Source organism: Mirounga leonina, unplaced genomic scaffold (genome assembly GCF_011800145.1).
Source record: "Mirounga leonina isolate KUSES-001 unplaced genomic scaffold, KU_Mleo_1.0 Mir_82, whole genome shotgun sequence".
Lineage (NCBI taxonomy): Eukaryota > Metazoa > Chordata > Mammalia > Carnivora > Phocidae > Mirounga > Mirounga leonina.
This window is the reverse complement of record NW_023270825.1, coordinates 12,875,830-12,895,769: the sequence shown is the minus strand read 5'-3', so window position 1 is coordinate 12,895,769 and position 19,940 is coordinate 12,875,830. Positions and strand designations below refer to the sequence as shown.

The 19,940-nt window shown below is 47.3% G+C and overlaps 1 protein-coding gene across 6 annotated transcripts in view; it reads right to left on the bottom strand.

The window, feature by feature from the left end:
• The window catches only part of TTC7B (tetratricopeptide repeat domain 7B), a 249,851-nt gene that overhangs the window by 104,155 nt on the left and 125,756 nt on the right, over positions 1–19,940 (bottom strand). For all 6 annotated transcript variants that reach the window (XM_034993223.1, XM_034993224.1, XM_034993225.1 and 3 more), the window contains 2 exons: positions 17,619–17,756; positions 384–467 (listed from right to left, as the gene is read on the bottom strand). In XM_034993223.1, coding sequence (XP_034849114.1) covers positions 384–467; positions 17,619–17,756 — 222 coding nt within the window. The remainder of the gene's footprint in view (positions 1–383; positions 468–17,618; positions 17,757–19,940) is intronic.

Below are 19,940 nucleotides of genomic sequence, written 5' to 3'. Positions count from 1 at the left end.
TCCACAGCCCGCGCTTTCGACCAGCATCGTACGCTGCCTAACGTGATAGGTTGCTATCGACCGCTAACGGTGTTCGCCTCCAGGAATACATTTATGCTCTCAAATACGTGAAAGGGTCTGTGTGAAGAACCAGCCTTGGTTTAAGCCCGTCTTCATATGACAAAGTTACAAGGGCCAGGAAGAGGCAAATGCGTCTGATTTTTCTTCTCCATGGTGCGTCCATGCCAGGTCCCAAATCACTAAATTTGATTGTCCTCTTACAAATGACCACAGGACAGCTTCGAATCGCTGGTTTAGACTTCTCCAAGGTCTGATATCACCCCTTGGAATTCCGGGACGTGAACACTAACAGGGAGGATGGTGCATCCCAAGGGGCGACTCACTTTTCCCGCAGCCATGAGAGACAGAGCAAACTGGTACCAGAGCTGGAACTCCTCGAAGGCAAACTTCATGGCTCTTTCCAAGCACTGGTCGGAGAGAAGAACAAATGCAGACATCTGAGAACTGCCGGGGGCACAACTGGATGAGTGTGAGTTTGTGTCTACGCACACTCAGTCCTACAAAACCTAAGCATTCCCTTGAATGCTTAAAACAGAATCCTCCACCAAACCCCTCCTGAGGAGCCCCCACGGGGGCTGTGCCAGAAGCCAGGACCATCCACAGTTGACTAGAATATAATCCTTGATCTCAGTGGTTTCTCATCCAGGCCAAAGAAAGAGGCAGGGACACAAACAACTCAAACACAAGGCCCAGACAGACAAGTGCCCCAAGCGTGGGAAAGTAATCACTGGATTCAGAAATGGCATCCTGGAAAAATGCTCCTTGAGCTGGGCCTTGATTAATGAGAAAGAAAAAAAAAAATGCAGCTATGATTTGGAAGAGGGGCATATGAACAGAGACGTGGAGGTGACAGGGTACGCTCTGACTCGACGATGGCAGGTGGACCAATATAAACCTAGCTTTGGGCACACGGGCAGGGATGGGTGGAATCAGGCAAGGCAGGTGTGGGCTGGGCCCAAGTCACTGAAAGTCTGATACGGCAGCTCCGTTTCAAGGATGTTCCATCTCCCTCTTCCATCCCAGCTTTGGTTCTCCTTCCTCTGTGTTCCTCAAGTTCGTAACTGTACATAAATGTCACTGTCTTCACTCTTCCTGCCCTAGCCCGGCCATATCCCACTATGACAAACGATCAAGGGCAGAAATCCTGACTTCTCTGTCACCTCCGTACCTGCCCGGTGGGTAATCTACAGATACACTTCACTCTCCGTCAGTGAGGAGCCTCTGGTTTCTGCACCAAGTGATAATAATCACATCAGAGCTTAGGAAGGTCATTTGGGGGGCCGGGGGAGGGTTGTGCAATCAGAGTGGAGACAGACCAGGAATAAAGTGCATAGAATGGTCCAGGGACTTAAGAACCAAGAAATGTGTCTGAGTTAGAAGCAGCAAAGACAGGCCATCCAAGGAAGGAGGCGGGATGGCTGGTGAGGTGTAGGGACTGAAGGAGGCCTCCAAAGTCTCTGGGAGCAAACCCATGGCAGAGAAGACCCTTGTGTATGCACATGTGTGCACACGTGTGTGTTTATGAGAGAGAAAGAGAAAATTTTTAGAATAAAAGGAGAATGTGGAAGAAAGTTTTTTTTAATGAGGTTGGTAAGGAACATGGTGGGCTTGAGGTGTCATGTGGTGACTTACTAGAGGTAATTAGAGACAATCTGGGGCCTCGAGAGAAGATCTAACAGAAGTCATACATTTGAGCTGAAAGAAATTAAAGGCATAAATAAATGGAAACACATCCCATGTTCAATGGATTGGAAAATTTAGTATTGTTAAAATATCAGTACTACTCAAAGCGATCTACGTATTCGACATAATCAATCCCTATCAAAATCCCAATGGCATTTTTTTTTATTTTACAGAAATAGAAAAACCAATCCTAAAATTAATGGAATCTCAAGGAACTCCAAATGGCCAAAACAATCTTCAAAAAGAACAGAATTGAAAGACTCATACTTCCTCATTCCAAAGCTTACTACAAAGCTACAGCAATCAAAACAGCATGGTACTGGCATAAAGACAGACCCCAAAGAATTCAAAGCAGGGACCCAAACAGGTATTTGTACATCAAAGTTCACAGCTGCATTATTCACAATAGCTAAAACATGGAAGGGACCTAAGTGTCCATCAATGGATGAACAGATAAACAAAACGTGATGTAAGCATACAATGGAATATTTTCTAGCCTTAAATCTATTTATTTATTTTTTTAAAGATTTATTCATTTATTTTAGAGACAGAAAGAGAGCACATGCTTGCCAGGGAAGGGGAGACAAGCAGACTCCCTGCTGAGCAGCAGGCATGACGCGGGGCTCGATCCCAGGACCCAGAGATCATGACCTGAGCTGAAATCAGGAGTTGGACGCTTGACCAGCTGGGCCACCCAGGTGCTCCTATCTAGCCTTAAATTAAAAAGGAGGGAAATTCTGACATATGCTACAACATGGATGGACCTTGAGTACGTGATGCTCAGTGAAATAAGTCAGTCACAACAAGATAAATATCATGATTCCAGTTGTATGAGGTACTTAGAGCAGTCAAAATCATAGAGACAGAGAGCAGGATAGGGGGTGCCAGGGGCAGGGGAGTGAGCGTTTCATGGGGACAGAGTTCCAGTTTTACAAGATGAAAAGCATCCTGGAGATAGAGGGTGCTGATGACTGCACGACACTGAGGCTGTATTTCACGCGACCCAACTGCACATTTTAAAATGGTTAAGGTGATAAGATACTATTTTACCACAAGAAAGGTAACTGGGGAAAAAGTACACTTGAGAAAACAGCTAACACCATCGGGAGAGGTTGGAGAACATGAGAGGAGTGCTTGCAGGAAGGGCAGCTGGGGCGGGACCTTGGGAAGCATCTTAGCTTCAGGGCCAGGAAAGGAGACGCAGACGGGGTCTCAGGGTGGAGACGACGAGAGGGTCAGGGTGCTGGAGGCCCAGAGGCCCCGGACCAGGCAGTGGGTGGCCGAGCTCTGGGAATGCAGTTCTGGGGCGCGCTGGAGGGCACCACCCGAGGAGCAGAGAAAAGAAGGTGAGTGGTGAAGGACAGGATGTGTGAAGCACACGCCTGTGGGAGGAAGAATGGAGACTTATCTACGCGCTGTCTTTCCATGGAGGCAACCTGAGCCCAACGAGCAGACAAGGCCCCTTCTCTTCAGAAGGCAGGCTCTAGAAGCTGAAGAGGAGAGCCCCTTCCTGGCTGTCCCACCCAGCCACTGTCTTCTCGGCAAAGGTGGGATGAAGTGGGCGTGGGAGCAGAGAAACGGAATAGGGCTGGGAGCTTTCAGAAAAGCTTTAAACAACAACTCCACCCTGTGGGGACAGAACACTGACATCAGGGTCACCTTGGGGACTGGGGTGTTGGGCGCTGGCATCTGCAGCATGGGGCTGCCAGTTCTCCCTAGTGATAATACTCTGTGGCCAGCCCGGGGCAGAGGGGAGCGACAATGGAAGCCTCAGGACTGATGGATGGACACACAGGGAGGGGCAGGGGGCTGGGGGACGCAGGAGCCACAGAGAGGGCGACAGACTGCAGGAAATGATAAAGGTGGGGTGAGGAGGTGGGAGAGAATTTTGGGTGGTATGTACATAGAAGTTCCCAGCAAATAGTATGCTAGCTGGTTTATTGTGAAAACCTGCCCGAACAGAAATATAATAAAAAGTGAAGTAGTTAGCATTTAATAAGCACCACATATGTGCCTAGTGATGGTGGGATGGGCATCTGCAGATCCCAAGCAAGACGAACACTTGGTCCCTCATTTTGATCACACTGGCAACGTGCTTAGCCAAAATCTGTGGACATGTGACTTCATTCTGGACGATGTGATGTCAGCAGAAGCTGCTGGGGGAGCCTCCAGCAGGGGTGTCTAAGAGGAGGGCTGTCCCGGCTGGCGCACACTCTGCCCTCAGCCCTGGAGGGAGTATGAGGCTGAGAGCCATTCTCCAGAATGGCTGAGCAGAAAGAGAGAAAGCGCTGGGTCCCTGAGGCCGTGATGCGCTGTGCTGTGACTGCAGCCTTTCCCCAGACTTGTTGTCATAGGGGGAGAAATTCACTCCTATTTGGTTAAGTCACTGTGAGCTGGTTTTGTTAATTACATCTGGTTACATCCCTCACTAACACAGACACTAAACGGCAGGGTTGGGATCTGAACCTGACCCCAGAGCCCTCTAAACAGCTCTACTATACTGACAAGAACAAGAAGCCCTTAAGAAGCACCTTGGGAATAAAAACTAAAGCCTCTTGATGAAAAGATCAAGTAGGCAAGATGCAGAGGGAAGACCTAATCCGGGTGTGAGGTGGAATGGGCTGGCAAAAGTGGGGGAGGACGGGTGCTATGGAGAGAGCACCAGTGATGAAAAGCCAGCAGCACTTGGAAACTGAGTTGGGGGATGAGGGATGGTGGGAGAGGAGGGACCAGGAATCGTGATCACATAGGTGGAATTAGGCAAAAGAGCCAGTGTGTGAAGGACATAGATAACGATCAAAAATGGTTTGTCTTAACAGCTCTACGCAACCAGCTCATTGCAATATAACCACTAAGTGCTCAAATATATACAAAGAAACATTTAAATGTTTAAATGCTTTTCTTACCCCTATTGCTAGGAGGAATGATAAATATCAACTGTTTTCCTGATAAACAAAAGGAGATCAGCCACTGAAACAGCCTGTTCTGAATCAGAAAGCCAGATGCTATAAATAAGTGTGCATCCTTATTTTCCTTTGTGCCAAAGGCTAACACACTCGTTATACTCACTGATAAACGCTTACTGGAAGCCTAACTGGTATAGAGCTCCAATCCATGTTCTATCAGCCATGGTACCAGGAAAATCCAGAGACTCTTGGGGCTATGAGGGAACTTGAGAAACATCCAGTTGAGGTCCCAAAAGGAAAGGACATTTGTCATTTTGGTTTCCTCTCACCTCAAAACTCTTCTGATTTTTTTGTTTTGGGAGTTGGGGGTATACCCTAGATAGGAGGAAAGCAGCTTCTCCACCTGCCAGTAATAAAGCTTGAATGAAGGAAGAAGGAGCATGGCACGTGACCCAGACACAGCCAATCAGACGCTCCTGCCAGAGCTCGGCCTCTGGAGCAGGGAGGGGAGGGGTGGGATGTTTTTCCCAGTGGCAGGGCCTGGGGGCTACAGGGGCAGCAAGGTCGGTGGAGGCCCTTGAGCCAGGGGTGTCTAAGCCCCCAGTCTGTGGTATTTTGTCATAGCAGTTTGAATGGACTAAGACAATAAGCCTTTGGATAACACTATGTAGCCAAGCTACATAAAAAGATACAAGTATCTTTTTTTTTTTTTTTTTAAGATTTCTTACTTATTCGTTTGAGAGAGAGTGAGAGAGAGCACAAGCAGGGAGAAGGGTCAGAGAGAGAGGGAGAAGCAGACTGACTCCCCGCTGAGCAGAGAGCCCGATGAGGGGCTTGATCCCAGGACCCTGGGATCATGACCTGAGCCAAAGGCAGACGCTCAACTGACCTCGCCAGGAGCCATTTTAATTGCTTTACAAGAACTGACCCATTGCTCGTCCTAACAACCCTACAAGGACAAGCAAGTACTGTTACGGTCCTCCATTTACAGATGAGGACACTGGAGCACAGACTCCAGACTGGGGTCCCCTGCGTGACTATGTGGGCTCTCAGCGTGTTGGTGGAAGAGGCAGGACCTGAATCCGGGCAGTCTGGTTCCAGAGTTGGAGCTCTGAGCCACGATACTCGGCTATCTCTGCGACTTTAATTACAGACATGTCACTCACGCTTAACTTACCAGGCCCACTCATGCTGCATAAAGCAAACTATAGCTAAATAAAAGGCCCCTAAAAATGCCATATGTTCCATGCACTATTTTGGGGATTCAGCAATATTTTTTACTGCTAATGGGGCCCTTGCTTCCGTGGCTCTTTGGGATCCCCGAGGCTGCAAAGCACTCAGGACTTTCCAGCTTGCAGAATTTTCGAGAAACCTCACAGATCCCATGAAACCCACTGGCACCACAGCCGATATCCAAGGCGCTCAGGTTGTGTCAGTCAGGCATTTCCCCTCTGCTGCCGTGTCTTTCACGGTTTGGACCTCCTTCCCGTAACAAAAACAACCCATAGCCCATAGTAAGTCACAGGTGTGTCATAAAGAGAGTCTGGAAATACAAGCTAACGACTACAAATTCGCCCTTCACCCCCAGTTCTGAGGTGTTTGAGCTCTGGCATCACCGCCGACGGCCCTGTCCTCCTGGGGCTCTTGGCATCTTATACATAGTGATGACTCGCTGGCTCTGGGAAAGCGCCCAGAGAGCTCCAGGTGCTTCTGAAAGCCCAATGCCCAGCATACCGCTCGGATATATAGCATGTCCTCCCCTGTGTTCCCGTAAACCCTGAGAGTATACAGCCCCTCCGCAGCTCAGGTCAACATACCCCAGTAACAAAAGGAAGCCCTCTCCCCATGAACACATCTGAGAATAAAAGGCACTTGGGTTGACCCTGGAGGCATTTGCTATCCACAGCTTCGGGTCCTTAGATGGCGTGTTTGCTCACCCAGTTCTGACTACCCCTTTCAAACACCCTAATCATCTCTGTACAGGACAAAGGAAAATTTTCCAGCTTTGATGGCGTGGCGGAGATTGCAATCAGAATATATGCTGTAAAATGAAGTAAAATAAAATAAAATAGAAACATTCACATTTCTGTAAGGGTTCCGGTCTGAAAGAAGGACCAATAAAGTGGACTTTTGAGAACACGTGGGTGTAACGTGCACCGGGGGCAGCAGGGAAGAGGCTGCTTCCGTCTGCCGGCCCCGCGTGGCTGGTGGCCGGGAAGGGGACAGCAGTGGCATGAGGCCAAGTGAGAGCAGTCGCGTGATGAAGGCGCAGGCCCTGGAGCCCACTGCCCGGGCTTCACCCAAACTCCCTACTCACCAGCCATGGGTTGTCGCCTACGGCTGCTGAGTAGGGAGTCTGACATAACATGTCAAATGCTTAGAAGGGTGTCTGCCACAGGGCCGACCTATACGTGTTGCTATATGCCTGTTGCTGGTGCTTTTATGAGACAAAGTAGCAGATACTGAGGGGCTCGGGCTCGGGGCTTGACCTGAGGGGGAGTGAAGGGGAAAGAGAGGAGCCCTGGGAACGCTGCGGGGGTGCTGGTGGGTGGCAAAGGAAGGACGGAAAGGGAGACATGACAGCGAGATTTCAGGCCTTTCTTGCTTGTGGTGTCCAGTAGAGAGGCGGCAGTGTGGCCTGGGCAGAGGGACATGGGACAGATGCCTGGGTCACACATGCCAGGCGGCGGCAACATCCCCGAGCCACCTCCCTTGTGAGAAAAGAAGGGGCTGTGATGTTATTTCTACCGGGAAAGACAGGTCCATTCACCGTCACCACACCTCTGCCACCTCACTAAATCCCAGATAACGTTCATGTAATACCGCAGATATTTGGTAGAACAATAATTAGACTCTAAATGGCATCCTAGTCATTTGAGTGAGGTCGTCAAAATGCCACTTGCGAAAATGTTGTTTCCTTTTGGGAGCAAGAGCGCCTCCTTTCCGGTCTCTTATTTTGGCTTTTCAGAGACGAGCCACCTCTGAGGGGGCTCCGGGAATGAGAAGGTCTTTTGGCACAAGGGAGGGACTTAGCAATTACCTTCCTAGTCCCCAAATCCCAATTACACAAACTGGGTGCGTGGCCATGGAGCTGGACAACACTAAGCACAAGCAAGGAAAAGCCAAAGCCTATTTTTGGAATTCAAGAGGGAGAGTCAGCAGCCAACACCCGGGGGGGAGGGGACAGGAATAAAATAATCAGATACCCCTCAAATTTAGCCTGGAGCTTATGTCTAAAATCCATCAGTATTAAAATAGAACAAATAACACAGCGAACTGTCTTCATTTTTCACCTCTGTGGGCAGGTTGGCCGTGTCCTAAAAGTTCTTGTAACAGACATCCTTCAGTTGATGGGGACAGTTTTCTTTTCTACATCATATGTCCTTAATGAGTTAGTTGATAAATGCAATCCTTTGCAGTTATGTAAAATTGTGGGGGTTTTTTTTTAAACTTTAACATGGTGCATAGATAATATTTCATGTCTTTACTTTTAGCAGTGAAAAACTAAGCAATTGGGACATTTTGGACCACTATCTGTAGGAGAGTGCCCGGCCTCGTTCTTACTTTACAGATGGGGAAACTAAGACCCAGAGAGAAGACAGGACCTGCCCAGGGTGACACAGTGGCAGACTTGAAATCCGAGCTCTGGTGCTCAGTTCCGAGCCCCTGTTTCTAAATTAACTAAAAATAAAAGTACACATGACAGTGGAGTTTGAGAGATCTGCTCAACAAGAGTCCGGGTCCAGGAAAAGCTTCTAAAAGTCATGCTTATGGGACTCTCAGATACAAAGAAAAGTACCCCCCCCCACCAGGTTTTGAGGAAACAGATGATGCCCATCAAATCTTGCTTAATAAGATTTCTCCTCTGAAATGAGAAATAAAATGCCCCCCTCCATTTCTCTTTTTGCTTTAAAACACCAATACTGATTCAAGCAGAGGTTTCTCAAAGCTTTATTGCTTTGGCAAATGCTGAACTTAAAGGATACCACTGCCTCTGGCCATGGTGGGAGGAGTAGAGAGTGGGCTGTTTTTCAAAGGTCACAGACTTTATTACAGAATTTGGATGCTGGACGCCATCCTCCGGCACGCTCTCTGCTCAACTATATGAAGCAACTCGATCAAGTTTGCCTAGCGAGGGAAGGGTCTCCAGGGTCCTACTCAAATACTATTCCATCTGCCGTTGTGCTGACGTAGCTGCTCCTTGTTATTCTTGCAAAATGAATCACTGAATTCAAGAACCGGGTGTTTCGTTCGTCTACCACCTCCTCCTCCACTGCCTCTCACCTTGGGTCTTCATCTGTTCTCAGTCCTCCTGCCCTGGCCGGGGGCACTGGGTGTTTGCCCCTCAACTTCGGCTGTTGCTTTGCCCACGCAGGGACGGAGGGAGGGAAGTGAGGAGTCAAGGTAATAGCGATGCAGGGGCGTGTCACACACCAAACAGGTGCTCAGTGAATGCTTGAATGAAGGGAGATCCAAGTGAGGATCCATTCTTCCGAATATCCTTTAAGGGGGCCACCCGAACAAGAGAGCACTTGGGAAGAGGGCCCGCAAAATGCTGAGAATCCGAGGTCAATGCACGTGGCCTGAGCGCCAAATGTGACCCACGGCTGCTTGTCACAGAGTCCAACAGCTAAGAGTCATTTCATAGATGAACATTTGCCAGCAGTTGGATGAGAGGAAATACTGACTTTGAGCCCAAATTAAGTGGAATGTTATCCTCCAGAACCATCCCATTCTTCTCATTAGTGAACCCGTATTATAGAAAGTTATACTCACTATTGTATTTTGAATTTAATCAGTAAAAATTCTGTGAAATTTGTTTCCTCTCTTGTCATACCTACACCATATCCTTGATTTTGCCTCTTGGTTCTCAAAGCCTAAAATATTTAGTGTCTGGCTCTCTTTATAGAAAAGCTTGCCAACCCCCAAACTAAAGGAATGGGATACTTCGTGCTAAAGGGAAGAAGGCGATAAAACAGTTGTCTTCAATCTGATGGGTTGTCAATGAAGGAGAACAGGACTTGCCCTGTTGTTCCAAAGAGACAGAATAGGTGGGAGTTTCAGGAGACGAACTTCAGATCCATCCTTCCTAATAACCAGAGAGGAATAGAATGGTATGTATTATAGACCAAGAGCTGTGTGGCTCTTTTATACCTATTGTCTCAGCAAGCTTCATAACTATCTCTGAGGTGGAAGCCCGGAGTGGCTCTTTCCAAAATCACAAGCTAGGAAGGAGTCATGCCAGGATTTGAACTCAGATATTCTTTTGACTCCAAGGCTGGTTTTTTCCACTCCTCAATGAAAGACCCTACTAAGGGTCAAGCATTATCTGTCAGGGTAATTACAGAGGGACATTTATTTCAGAAAGCAGACTATCAACACCACTGATAAGAACGGTAATATGCACTGTGCATACACTTTCACTTCAACCCTTACAATAACCCTCAAAGGTAGATCCTATCATTATCTGTATTTTCCCCATAAGGCGACAGGTTTAGGGAGGTAAAGGAATCTGCCCAAGTTCATACTCAGCATGTAAAGCAGCAGAAATGAGATTCAGACAAAGATCTGATATCTAGACATGAGATATTGTTAGGAGGGCAACACTATCCAAATGATCCACAGAATCAATACAATCTCTATGAAAATTCTAACAGTTTTCTTTGCAGAAATGGAAAAGCCAATCTTCAAATTCACGTGGACTTGCAAGGGGCCCTGAATAGAGCAAAAACAATCTTGAAAAAGAGCAAAGAGGGAGACTCACACTTCTTGATTTCAAAGCTTATAACAAAGCTACAATAGTCAAAACCGTGTGGTATGGGCATAAGGATAAACATATAGACCAATGGAATAGAACTGAAATCCAAGAAACAAACCCACACATCTACAGTCAATTGATTTTTGACCCGGGTGCTCAGTCCATTCAAAGGAGAAAGAATGGTCTCTCAACACATGTTGTTAGGACAACTGGATTTCCAAATGCAAACAATGACACTGGATCCCTACTTAAAATACAGACATTAACTCAAAATGGATTAACATACTAAATATAAGAGCAAAAACCATAAAATTCTTGCAGGAAAACATAGGAGTATATCTTCATGACCTTGGATTTGGCAAGGGATTCTTAGATATGACACCAGATGCGTGAGCAACAAAAGAAAAAAAATTGACATAGGGAATTAAAAACTTTTGTGGATAAAAGGACATTATCAAGAGAATGGAAAGACAGCCTACAAAATGGGATAAATATTTACAAATCATATCTGTTAAGGGTTTATTACCCACAATAAACCAAGAACTCCCATAACTCAACAACAGAAAGACAAACAACCCAAATTAAAAATTGGTGATGGCCTTGAACAGCTATTTCTCCAAACAAGACACATAAATGGCCAAAAAGCACATGAAGAGCTATTCAACATCATTAGTCATTAGGGAAACGCAAATCAAACCCACACTGAAATACCATTTCACACCTACTAAAATGGCTATGACAAAACAGAACAAAACAAAAGTAAAAAGTATTGGTGAGGATGTGGAGAACTTGGAACTCTTGTGCCTCACTGCTGGGAATGGAAAATGGTGCAACTGCTGTAAAAAATAGTTTGGTAGTTCTTTAAAAAGTTAAACACAGAATTACCGTATGAGCCAGCAATTCCACTCTTGGATGTATACTTAAAAGAACTGAAAACAGGAACTCCAATATATGTACACCAGTGTTCATCGCAGCATTATTCATGATAGTCAAAAGGTGGAAACACTACACGTGTCCACCAACAGACGGATGGATAAACAAAATGTGGCATATACATACAAGGGAAAATTATTCAGCCAAAAAAGGAATGAAGTCTGATACATGCTATCAGATGTGTTATCACAACAGAGCGGAGCCTCAAAAACATGCGGCTAGGTGAAATAAGCCAGACATAAGACACCAACTACTGCATGCTTCCATTTACGTGATGCCAACTCAGAGACAGATCGGAGATGAGAGGTTACCAGGTTAGGGAGGGAGGAGGGAATAGGGAGCTACTGTTTGATGGGTAAAGAGTTGCTGTTTGGGGTGATGGAAAATTTGGAAATAGTCATGAAGGTTGTGAATGTAATCAATCGTGAATGTAATTATCGTGAATGTAATTAATGCCACTGAATTGTACACCTTTTAAAAAGGTTAAAATGGCATATCAAAATTCATTGAGGGCCATAAAAAGGGAGCAATGATACTTAATTCAAGAAATGCTTCCATAATAGTGGAAACGTAGGTGCCGGTGGTCATGTCAGTCACTGAGATGTTTCAGGGCAGGCCTGCCATGCAGGCTCCTGGTCCCTGCTGGGTGACCCCCAAAGCTGGACCAGAGTTGGGATCTGTATGGTGCTCTGCCCCACAGTGGGCCCAGCTCTTCCTCTTCCTCCCCTATTTCCCAGTTACATGACCTTTACCCTCTGGGCCCACCTGGGGAAGACCTACTCATTGCATATCCAGGGAAAGTTTATCTCAAAAATCAAAGGAAAGGGAGTGGGACGAGAAGGTACACTAGCTTTGAAGCACTGGTTTATTCAGCAGGTTTTTACTGAACACCTACCATGAACTAAACATTCTGCCTTCATCTCTCAGAAGGTCAGGTCACACCGACTCCTCCTAGGGAGCTTGGCACCCAGGTCAAGGCCGGGCTTCTGCAGCCCAACTGGGGCTGCACGAAACACCAAACGCTAATAGAAACTGACAAATGGTAGGCCTGTTAAGCAGACTTAGACGTTAAAGTGTTTTTCATAATGCTCCCTGATTAAATAAGTGTTTGGGTTAGGAATGTGTAAATGTCCCTTTGGTACAAGCACTAGCCAGACAGTTCTACCCACAGAACTATAATGTTGTTGAGATTTACCATAAACAAATGAATATGAGTTCAACAGGGAAGATAAAAATATCATTTCTGTCTCTAAAGCTGCCATAGCTATGTAGAGGGGGCACATACACCCTTCTAGAGGGTCCCCAGAACATTCTGTCAAAATGGAGCCATTAATAGTCAAATTCAAGAAACAAACCTACTTAGCAGTTTGGGTTCATTCTAAAAAACAGAGGAAGCAGTGCTTGTTGCTTTACTTTTAATAGCATGGGTTGTCATGCCAACTAGTGCTGCTATTTAAATTGAAGGGGGAAGAAAAAAGTGTTCCTTCCTACACAAACCTTTCAGCGGGGCTCACAATTAGTCTTCTAAAAACACAAAAACTCATTGCACTGGAGATATGGTAAACATTGTGCTTATATTTAAACCTGTCGGAATGAGGATGTGATAAACCTCTGGTTTGTATTTCCTTTGTACAATGCTCCTTGCCCAGTATCTGGCTGCGTGGTGCCTTAAAAAGAAGAAAGGCATTCTGTGGGCACATGCCAAGGCAGCCGATCTTGGGATGGGAGAGGAACCGTCCATCTGGAATAAACACCACCGAAGAAAGAGACAGAGAGGACAGCTTTCTCGCCAGAGTGGCTCTGCTCCCCCCTGGAAGGCACAGTTCCTAAAAGGCTGGGTCTGCACCATGCTGCAGGACACACCAGAGGTTCAACGACAGGGGGAGAGAAGATGACAAGACGTGCTGGGCACCGTGGCAGAGGGGCCCCGTCCTTTTCCCCGTTGGTGTAGGAGTGCCGAGGGGCCCAGCTCAGCCGGGGAGGCGAGCCAGCAGAAGGAGAATGTGCTGTGTCTGATGTGGCATATTGATGTTGTTTGGGGACAAGAGAAGGCAGGAAAGTCTGAGGCAGGGGGAGGAGGTAAGGCGTCATCTCTCCCAATAGCCTGGCCGTCGTTAACTTCTGTTTCTAAAAGGATCCAGCTGGTATAAAGGAAGATCTGTGCAGCGTTGCTGAGGCTGGGGGGACCTGCTCATGGACCAGCCGAAGGGGTCCTGTCCCAAGACATTGGGGGGCTGACAACCTGGCCCCATGCTTTCTGTTCAGTGTTCTCTCTTACCTCTCCTCCATGAGAGCAAGCCCTTGGCTCCCGGATCCTCAGGCCTCATGCCCTCGTACCCCCAGGGTCTTGAGGATGAAGGTGTCTCTCTGCTCTGAGACTTTCTGATTCTTATCGGCCCTTGATGTACCAGCAGTTTCTCCTCTCCCAAGGGCACCCCAACCTCTTAAACATGGCTGCAAGCCCCCCGGTCCGTTCTCCTGAAAGGAACACGCCTTGCACTCACCAGTCTTCTCTAATCAGTTGTCTTTTTGTGTCTTTCTGTTTCATTTCCAACTAGACTGGAAGCTTCTGGAAGCCAAAACACCTTCTTCTCTGTTGCTTCCCCTGTGCCCGGCAACTCCTGGGCATATGCTGGTGGGAACAGCACAGCAGCATCCAGCTGCCATGTAATGAGCTCCACTCGGTATCACGTAGCAAGTGTCGGGCTCTGTTCTGAGTACCTTACCTAGTTTAATGAATAGCCTCACAATGATCCGAGATAGGTATGGCTACTGTCCCCATTTTACAGAAGGAAAAACCAAGGCATAAGGGGTTAGCAACTTGCCAGGATCACACAAGTGTAATCTGAGCGGCAGACCCAGAATCCAAACCCGAGCTCCCGAACACAAGGGCCAGGGCTCAGGACACACTAGGTTGCTGACCTGGGTTTGGGGGCTGAGGAGACAGAGACGGGGTGGAGTGCCGATGGAGGGGAGACAAATGAGTGGGAATATCTACAATAGGACACATAGGACACTACCTCATTCCTTGAAACTTGTGTAAATGTACGTGCATTTACTCATAAAGAGATACATGAAAAGATGGTCTCAACGATGTCAAGGAGGGCGGGACTCTAAGTGACTTTTATTTCCTTTTCCATACTTGTCTGTATTGTTTAATGCTTCAAGGAGTCTGCAAGGTGCTGCATATTGCAAAAAAGATAACCGATGAGGTCACTTTCATTGTGGGAGGAAAAGGAAAACAAAACAAAAGAAAAAGAAAAAGAAAAAAAAGAGGGGGGATGGGAAGAAGAGCCATCCAATGTTTCTGCACAGAAGGGTGGCGGCCACTCTTGGTGTCTCAGAAAGATCACTTTGGCCACCATGCAGGAGGTGGAGACTGGGACCGACTATACGACCACGATGAAGGACAGCAATGACAACCACTCACGCTCACGGGGCCCCCAGAAGTAGCATAGGGAGTTTAAAATCCAGCTGTCCCCACGGCAGCACCACTCCCCAGAGTCAAATGCCCACCACCAGATAAATGGGTGAACAAATTGTGCTGGATCTCCACAGCGGAATGTCATTCGACCGCAAGAAGGAATGAGTCCCGTTACAGGTTACAGCATGGGTGACCTTGAAAACATTATGCTGAGAAAAGCCTGGCACCAAAGGTCACTTACTGGACAGTTCCAGTTATAGGAAATACCCCAGATGGGTAAATCCATAGAGTCAGAAAGCAGATTGGTAGTGGACAGGGACTGGGGGAGGTGGGTGGGGGACAACTGCTTACTCGGGACAGGGTCTCCTTCTAGGATTTGATAGAGTGATGAATGTACCGAATGCCACTGAGTTATATACTTTAAAATGGTTACGTTTATGTTACGGGAGTTCACCCCAATGAAAAAACAATACAGTTAGCCTTTTAACCTAAAGCCCTGAGAAAATGGAAGGGCAGATGAGAAGAAAAGAAGAAGAAGAAAGAAGAAGAAGAAAAAGGCGGCGCGGAGAGGAAGAGGAGGAGGAGGAGAAGAAAATGGCAGCAAATGAAGGAAGCAGGACCCTCAGCCTGGGACCAGAGGAGAGAGGGTCTGTGCTCAGCCAAGGTTGGACCTTCTGAAACGGAGCACCCAGATGCCGGCCGCTTTCTCCTAGATAGGACCTGTTTTAGTTAAAAGATCTGAGACGACATGGCCAACAAATGTTTGCTGGGGAGGCAAAACTAAGTAGAAACAGCAAGGTCGAAGCCATGTAGTCAAATGCTTTACTACTGGAAGCAGACCCTGCTCTCCCCAGCACCAGCCACGCCAGAGGGCAGCTGCCTGCGGCTTGGCTGCCTCCCCCTGGACTGGGGGCCACTCGTGGGCAGGGACCACGCCTCGCGCATGGTGGTATCCCGGCCTTAATCACAGCCCCTGGCTCAGAACGGGGGACCGCATATACGTGTATTACAGAAATGGATGTCCTCCATTGTGTCTATCTTATCAACTGATTTATATATTTAGTAGATAAAACAAAGATATGGTATAAAATCCATAAGCTTCCAAGGAATGTACAGTGGTAAATTTCCCTTTCTCCCACCCTTGCCCTCCATCACCTACGAGGCAACCTCTGGCCCTGTCCCCATCGCTTTAAATGTGACCAGGGCAGTGAAATTCTGAATCGCAAAAGCTCCAGCAACCAATCGGACCACCTAGTGACTCGGGCGTCAGGTCATCCCCACAAGATGGAAGCTACGTGTGATACCAAGATGAAAGTCACTGGAGTGAAAACAAGGCCCCAGTATTCCATGCTGGGAGGAGGCACACGGCAGGCTTGTAGAGGAATGCTGCAAAGGTGACAGCCATCCCCCTACAGTGGTTCATGGCATGACGAGAAGTCCGTGGGCAGGAGCCATGCAGCCAGCCAACCACGCCAGCCACCTCAAGCTCCTCACACCTGGTTCTGAGGTCAGTGAAGTTCAAGCTGAGGGAAGGCCATGCTGCTACATGATGGGATGAAAGGAGACATGCCAACCGCAACCAACCTCGGACCCAGACAGATGGTTTCTTTAGTGGTTTGTCTGGAGGAAAAAAAGTTCACCTGAAGAGGACTCAACTGGGAGCTGGGTGGCACTGTCCCCACGGACGGACCCCACGGTGACACAGCAGACAGGCACCAAGCTGGCTGGGAGGGGAGGGTCCCAGGAAATGGAAGCACGTGGAGTAGGGAAGAATCTGGGCAGAGTCCCAGGGGGTGAGCCATGTGGGACAGGAACATCCGGGCACACTGCTTTATCTAGCCGGACTGAGAGGGGCTTTTTTTGAAGACTGAGTAACCACTGTCCTGTAGAGTCACCAAACCAAAGACTAAAAAAAGACCCGAGGCACGCAGTCCCCTCTGTCCTCCAAGGCTCCTGCCTCACGTGACGGCGACGCACCGGCAGGCTAGGGGGTGAGCCGGGCGCTCATCTGACGCCAGCCAATGTGTTACTGTGTTTCATTCCCTGTCCCCATGCCCGGAAACTGCGGCGGTGGGTATAAATTTAGAAAGAAAAAGATAAATAACGTGGAAAAGTCCACTTTAACAAAATGAGTTGTCTTCTTTCTTTCTTTTTACTCCACTCAAGAAAGGATAAACCGATCGTGTTACTTATTCCGCCCACACCCTGGTGGACTTTGGTATTCTGGGCAGTAGCTCGATAATGCACGACCGCAGCCCGGGATTAACCAGCCTCTTCTGAAAACTGTAAAACAGTCAAGCTTCCATCCTCCGTGTTTTTTAGACGCTGAAGGAACAAAATGACAGGACCTCGCACGAGATCTGTAATCAACTCAGGTCTCTTCTGAACAAGCAAAAGCCCTTAAATGAAGACCGTGTTTACTGATACGGATGCTGATACCAGTTCATCTGACAATACGCTGTGCCTGATGGTGCCATTCCATCAGGAGTTACACATCGTTTTAAACAAAGTAAAACCGGCTTTCTAAGGGAATTAGGATCACAGATGGGAGATTTTGGGTGATGGCAGAAATTACCCTGCAAGAGAAACTGCTTGAGAAATGCTTGCCTTCCCTCACATGCAAACTCGCAGCCAGTGGGTTTAGGGGCCACTGGTAGGAAGTCACCACCGGTGAATTCCATGATCCAATCATCTAGCCCAATTCCTATTTCACAGAGTGAAGTGACAGGCCAAGGTCACACGGCTGCCAGGGACAGAGGGGTCAGGACCTGGTCTCACAGCTCTTCCCAGTGCTTCTTCTGCTAGAGCCCCACCCCCACCCCCAACCTGGAAGTACCAGACTCAAGGGCTCTACCTCCGACAGCATCTCATACTGGCCTCTTCTTCCAAGGGCAATGGTCAGTAAATCATAGACCACAGATGCACTCTGCAAGCTGATGAGGCGGTCACTCTTGTGCTCGGGTATTCTGCTCAGCACAGCGTCCCGGTTGGCCTGAAAACAACACAGAAGAGAGAAGCAGATGGTGAGCCAGCCCAGGCACACAGCTATCATTTTGTGGAGAAAAGCCATCTAGGCCCTCCTGCCCCTAAGGGCTTTTGCCAAGGGCCTGGAGACAAGGGCAGGAGTGAGTAAGGGGCTTGTCACCTTGGGTTGATTATTCAAAACCCCACCAACACCGCAGCACACGGTTCGGGGCATTATCCAAACACAACGGCCTGGAGGTATGGTCCTGGAGGATGCTTGGTACCTGTCAGCAGGAGGCTTTCGGAGCTGATGCAAAGCAGGGTGATTTCTCCCGGCCTCGGGCTCCCAGCCAGCCCTCCTGTGCACACAGCCAGGGCTCTGGGGCAGCAGACTCACCCATCGGGTGGGGCCCTGCTGTGCCTCACTTGTCGGTCCAGCCCCTGCTGTACATTAATGAGCGGGGGCGGGGGGGGATCTCCAGTCCCACATTCCCATCATCAAATGGTGCCATTAAGTTCCCTCAGTCCTACAGAGACGCGTCGTACTTTTCCTCTGCCACTAAAGCAACATTCAGATCCCTATATGGCACCTTCATCGGAACAGACTACAAAGACTAATGCGATCTTGTTTAGGGAAGCACCAAACAGCTGCAGAAGAGAAAGCAAGAAGCAAGCCGATTTTTGTTTTAAAAGCTATTACCAGAGGACTCAGGAGAACACCTTGCCTCTTGAGTGTCTCCACTGCTTGGCACAGAAATACAGCAGGCACATTCAAGCTTATTAATCTCATCTCTCTAGGAATCAAATGCTCTTTACAACAACGTGTTTTCATTACTTTTGAAATTTAATTTCTCGACAGAGTCTCCAGACATATCACATGTATTAGGGCCGCTAACCACTCCAACCATTTTCCTTTCCTCCCTGCTAGGGAGTTCAGAATCAATTAAGTTAGATTTTGCCTGTCTTTTCTCCCCCTGCTAATTAGCAGAAGTTTCTGGATCTATGCATCCCTAGGAGGACAGAAAGGGGCCCCTTGGTTTCTCCTGTTAAAGTGGTAGGTGAGGTACCAGGGTCCCTGGTCCGGGCAGGCTGATGGCTATCCTCCTGCCTGACATGCCCACACACCTCCTCTCTCACTAATAAGACGAAATGCCTTCTCTCTGTGTATGAGTCGAAGGTGCTCACTTTTAGCCACCCATCCATACTTACTCACTTTAAAATTCCTTGCTCTTAAATGTCAAAGACAAATAAGAATATATAAGACAGGCTACTTCCTACCAAGTGAGTCATCTCTTATGGATACAAGCCTGCTTCTGAAGATTTCATTCTAAGGTTTTCTTGTTAGGAGCAACTTTGAGCCAACAAAAGAAGCTCTAAGGGAAACAGGGCCCTGCTATAAGGAGTCTCATTTTATTTACTTGCTATAAATGTTCCATATTAGGACCAATGCCTGGAAGAGAACAAAACAAAACAAAAATACTACTTGAGAGATTTTCAAGTTATGCCAAGTACATTTTTTTAAAAATTTTTAGAGAAAGTCTATTGATGTCTTTTGATTCAAACCTCAAACAGATCCACAAATAATAAATATCCCAGAACATTGTCTCAGAGGTAGTTGTGCAAATGTAGCTCTGATAAGCCTTTTTTCTCCTGGGGAAAATTCATTTGATTTGAGGTGAGAAAGCAGTACAATGCCAAACCATATCTTACAGGTGGAGAGACTATGGACAAACTGATGTTTCTAAAGTTAGAGTCAGAACCAATGAAGAATACAATTTTCTTAGACGCCAAAAAAACACAGGAATTCTCATTTGGTTCTGAAATTGAGCACGTGGATTTCTGTCTAAAAACTGAAAAATCAAGAAGTCAAGGAACATGAAAAAAGCTTCCAAAAGCAACTTAATTTAGACTTCTACCTACATAATTATGGAACAATTTACAGGGAGAGCATAATCGTTGTGGTTGGAAACCCAGACGCTCATATTTACTGAGGATGTCATTGGGTTTCACCATCCTCTGAAGAGAGTTTCCAGAAATTAAACACCACAGAGGCAAATCTGATGGTCTCAAAGGGATCTCAATTTTGAGTAGTATTAGTTTCTATCATTTCAATTAAGGAGCAGGAAAGGTGGAGACATCATTCCCAAGAGTCTACACTTGTAGCAAGCATTTTGGAGATGTGGCTATGTTTTCCAAATTCTAAACTGGAACA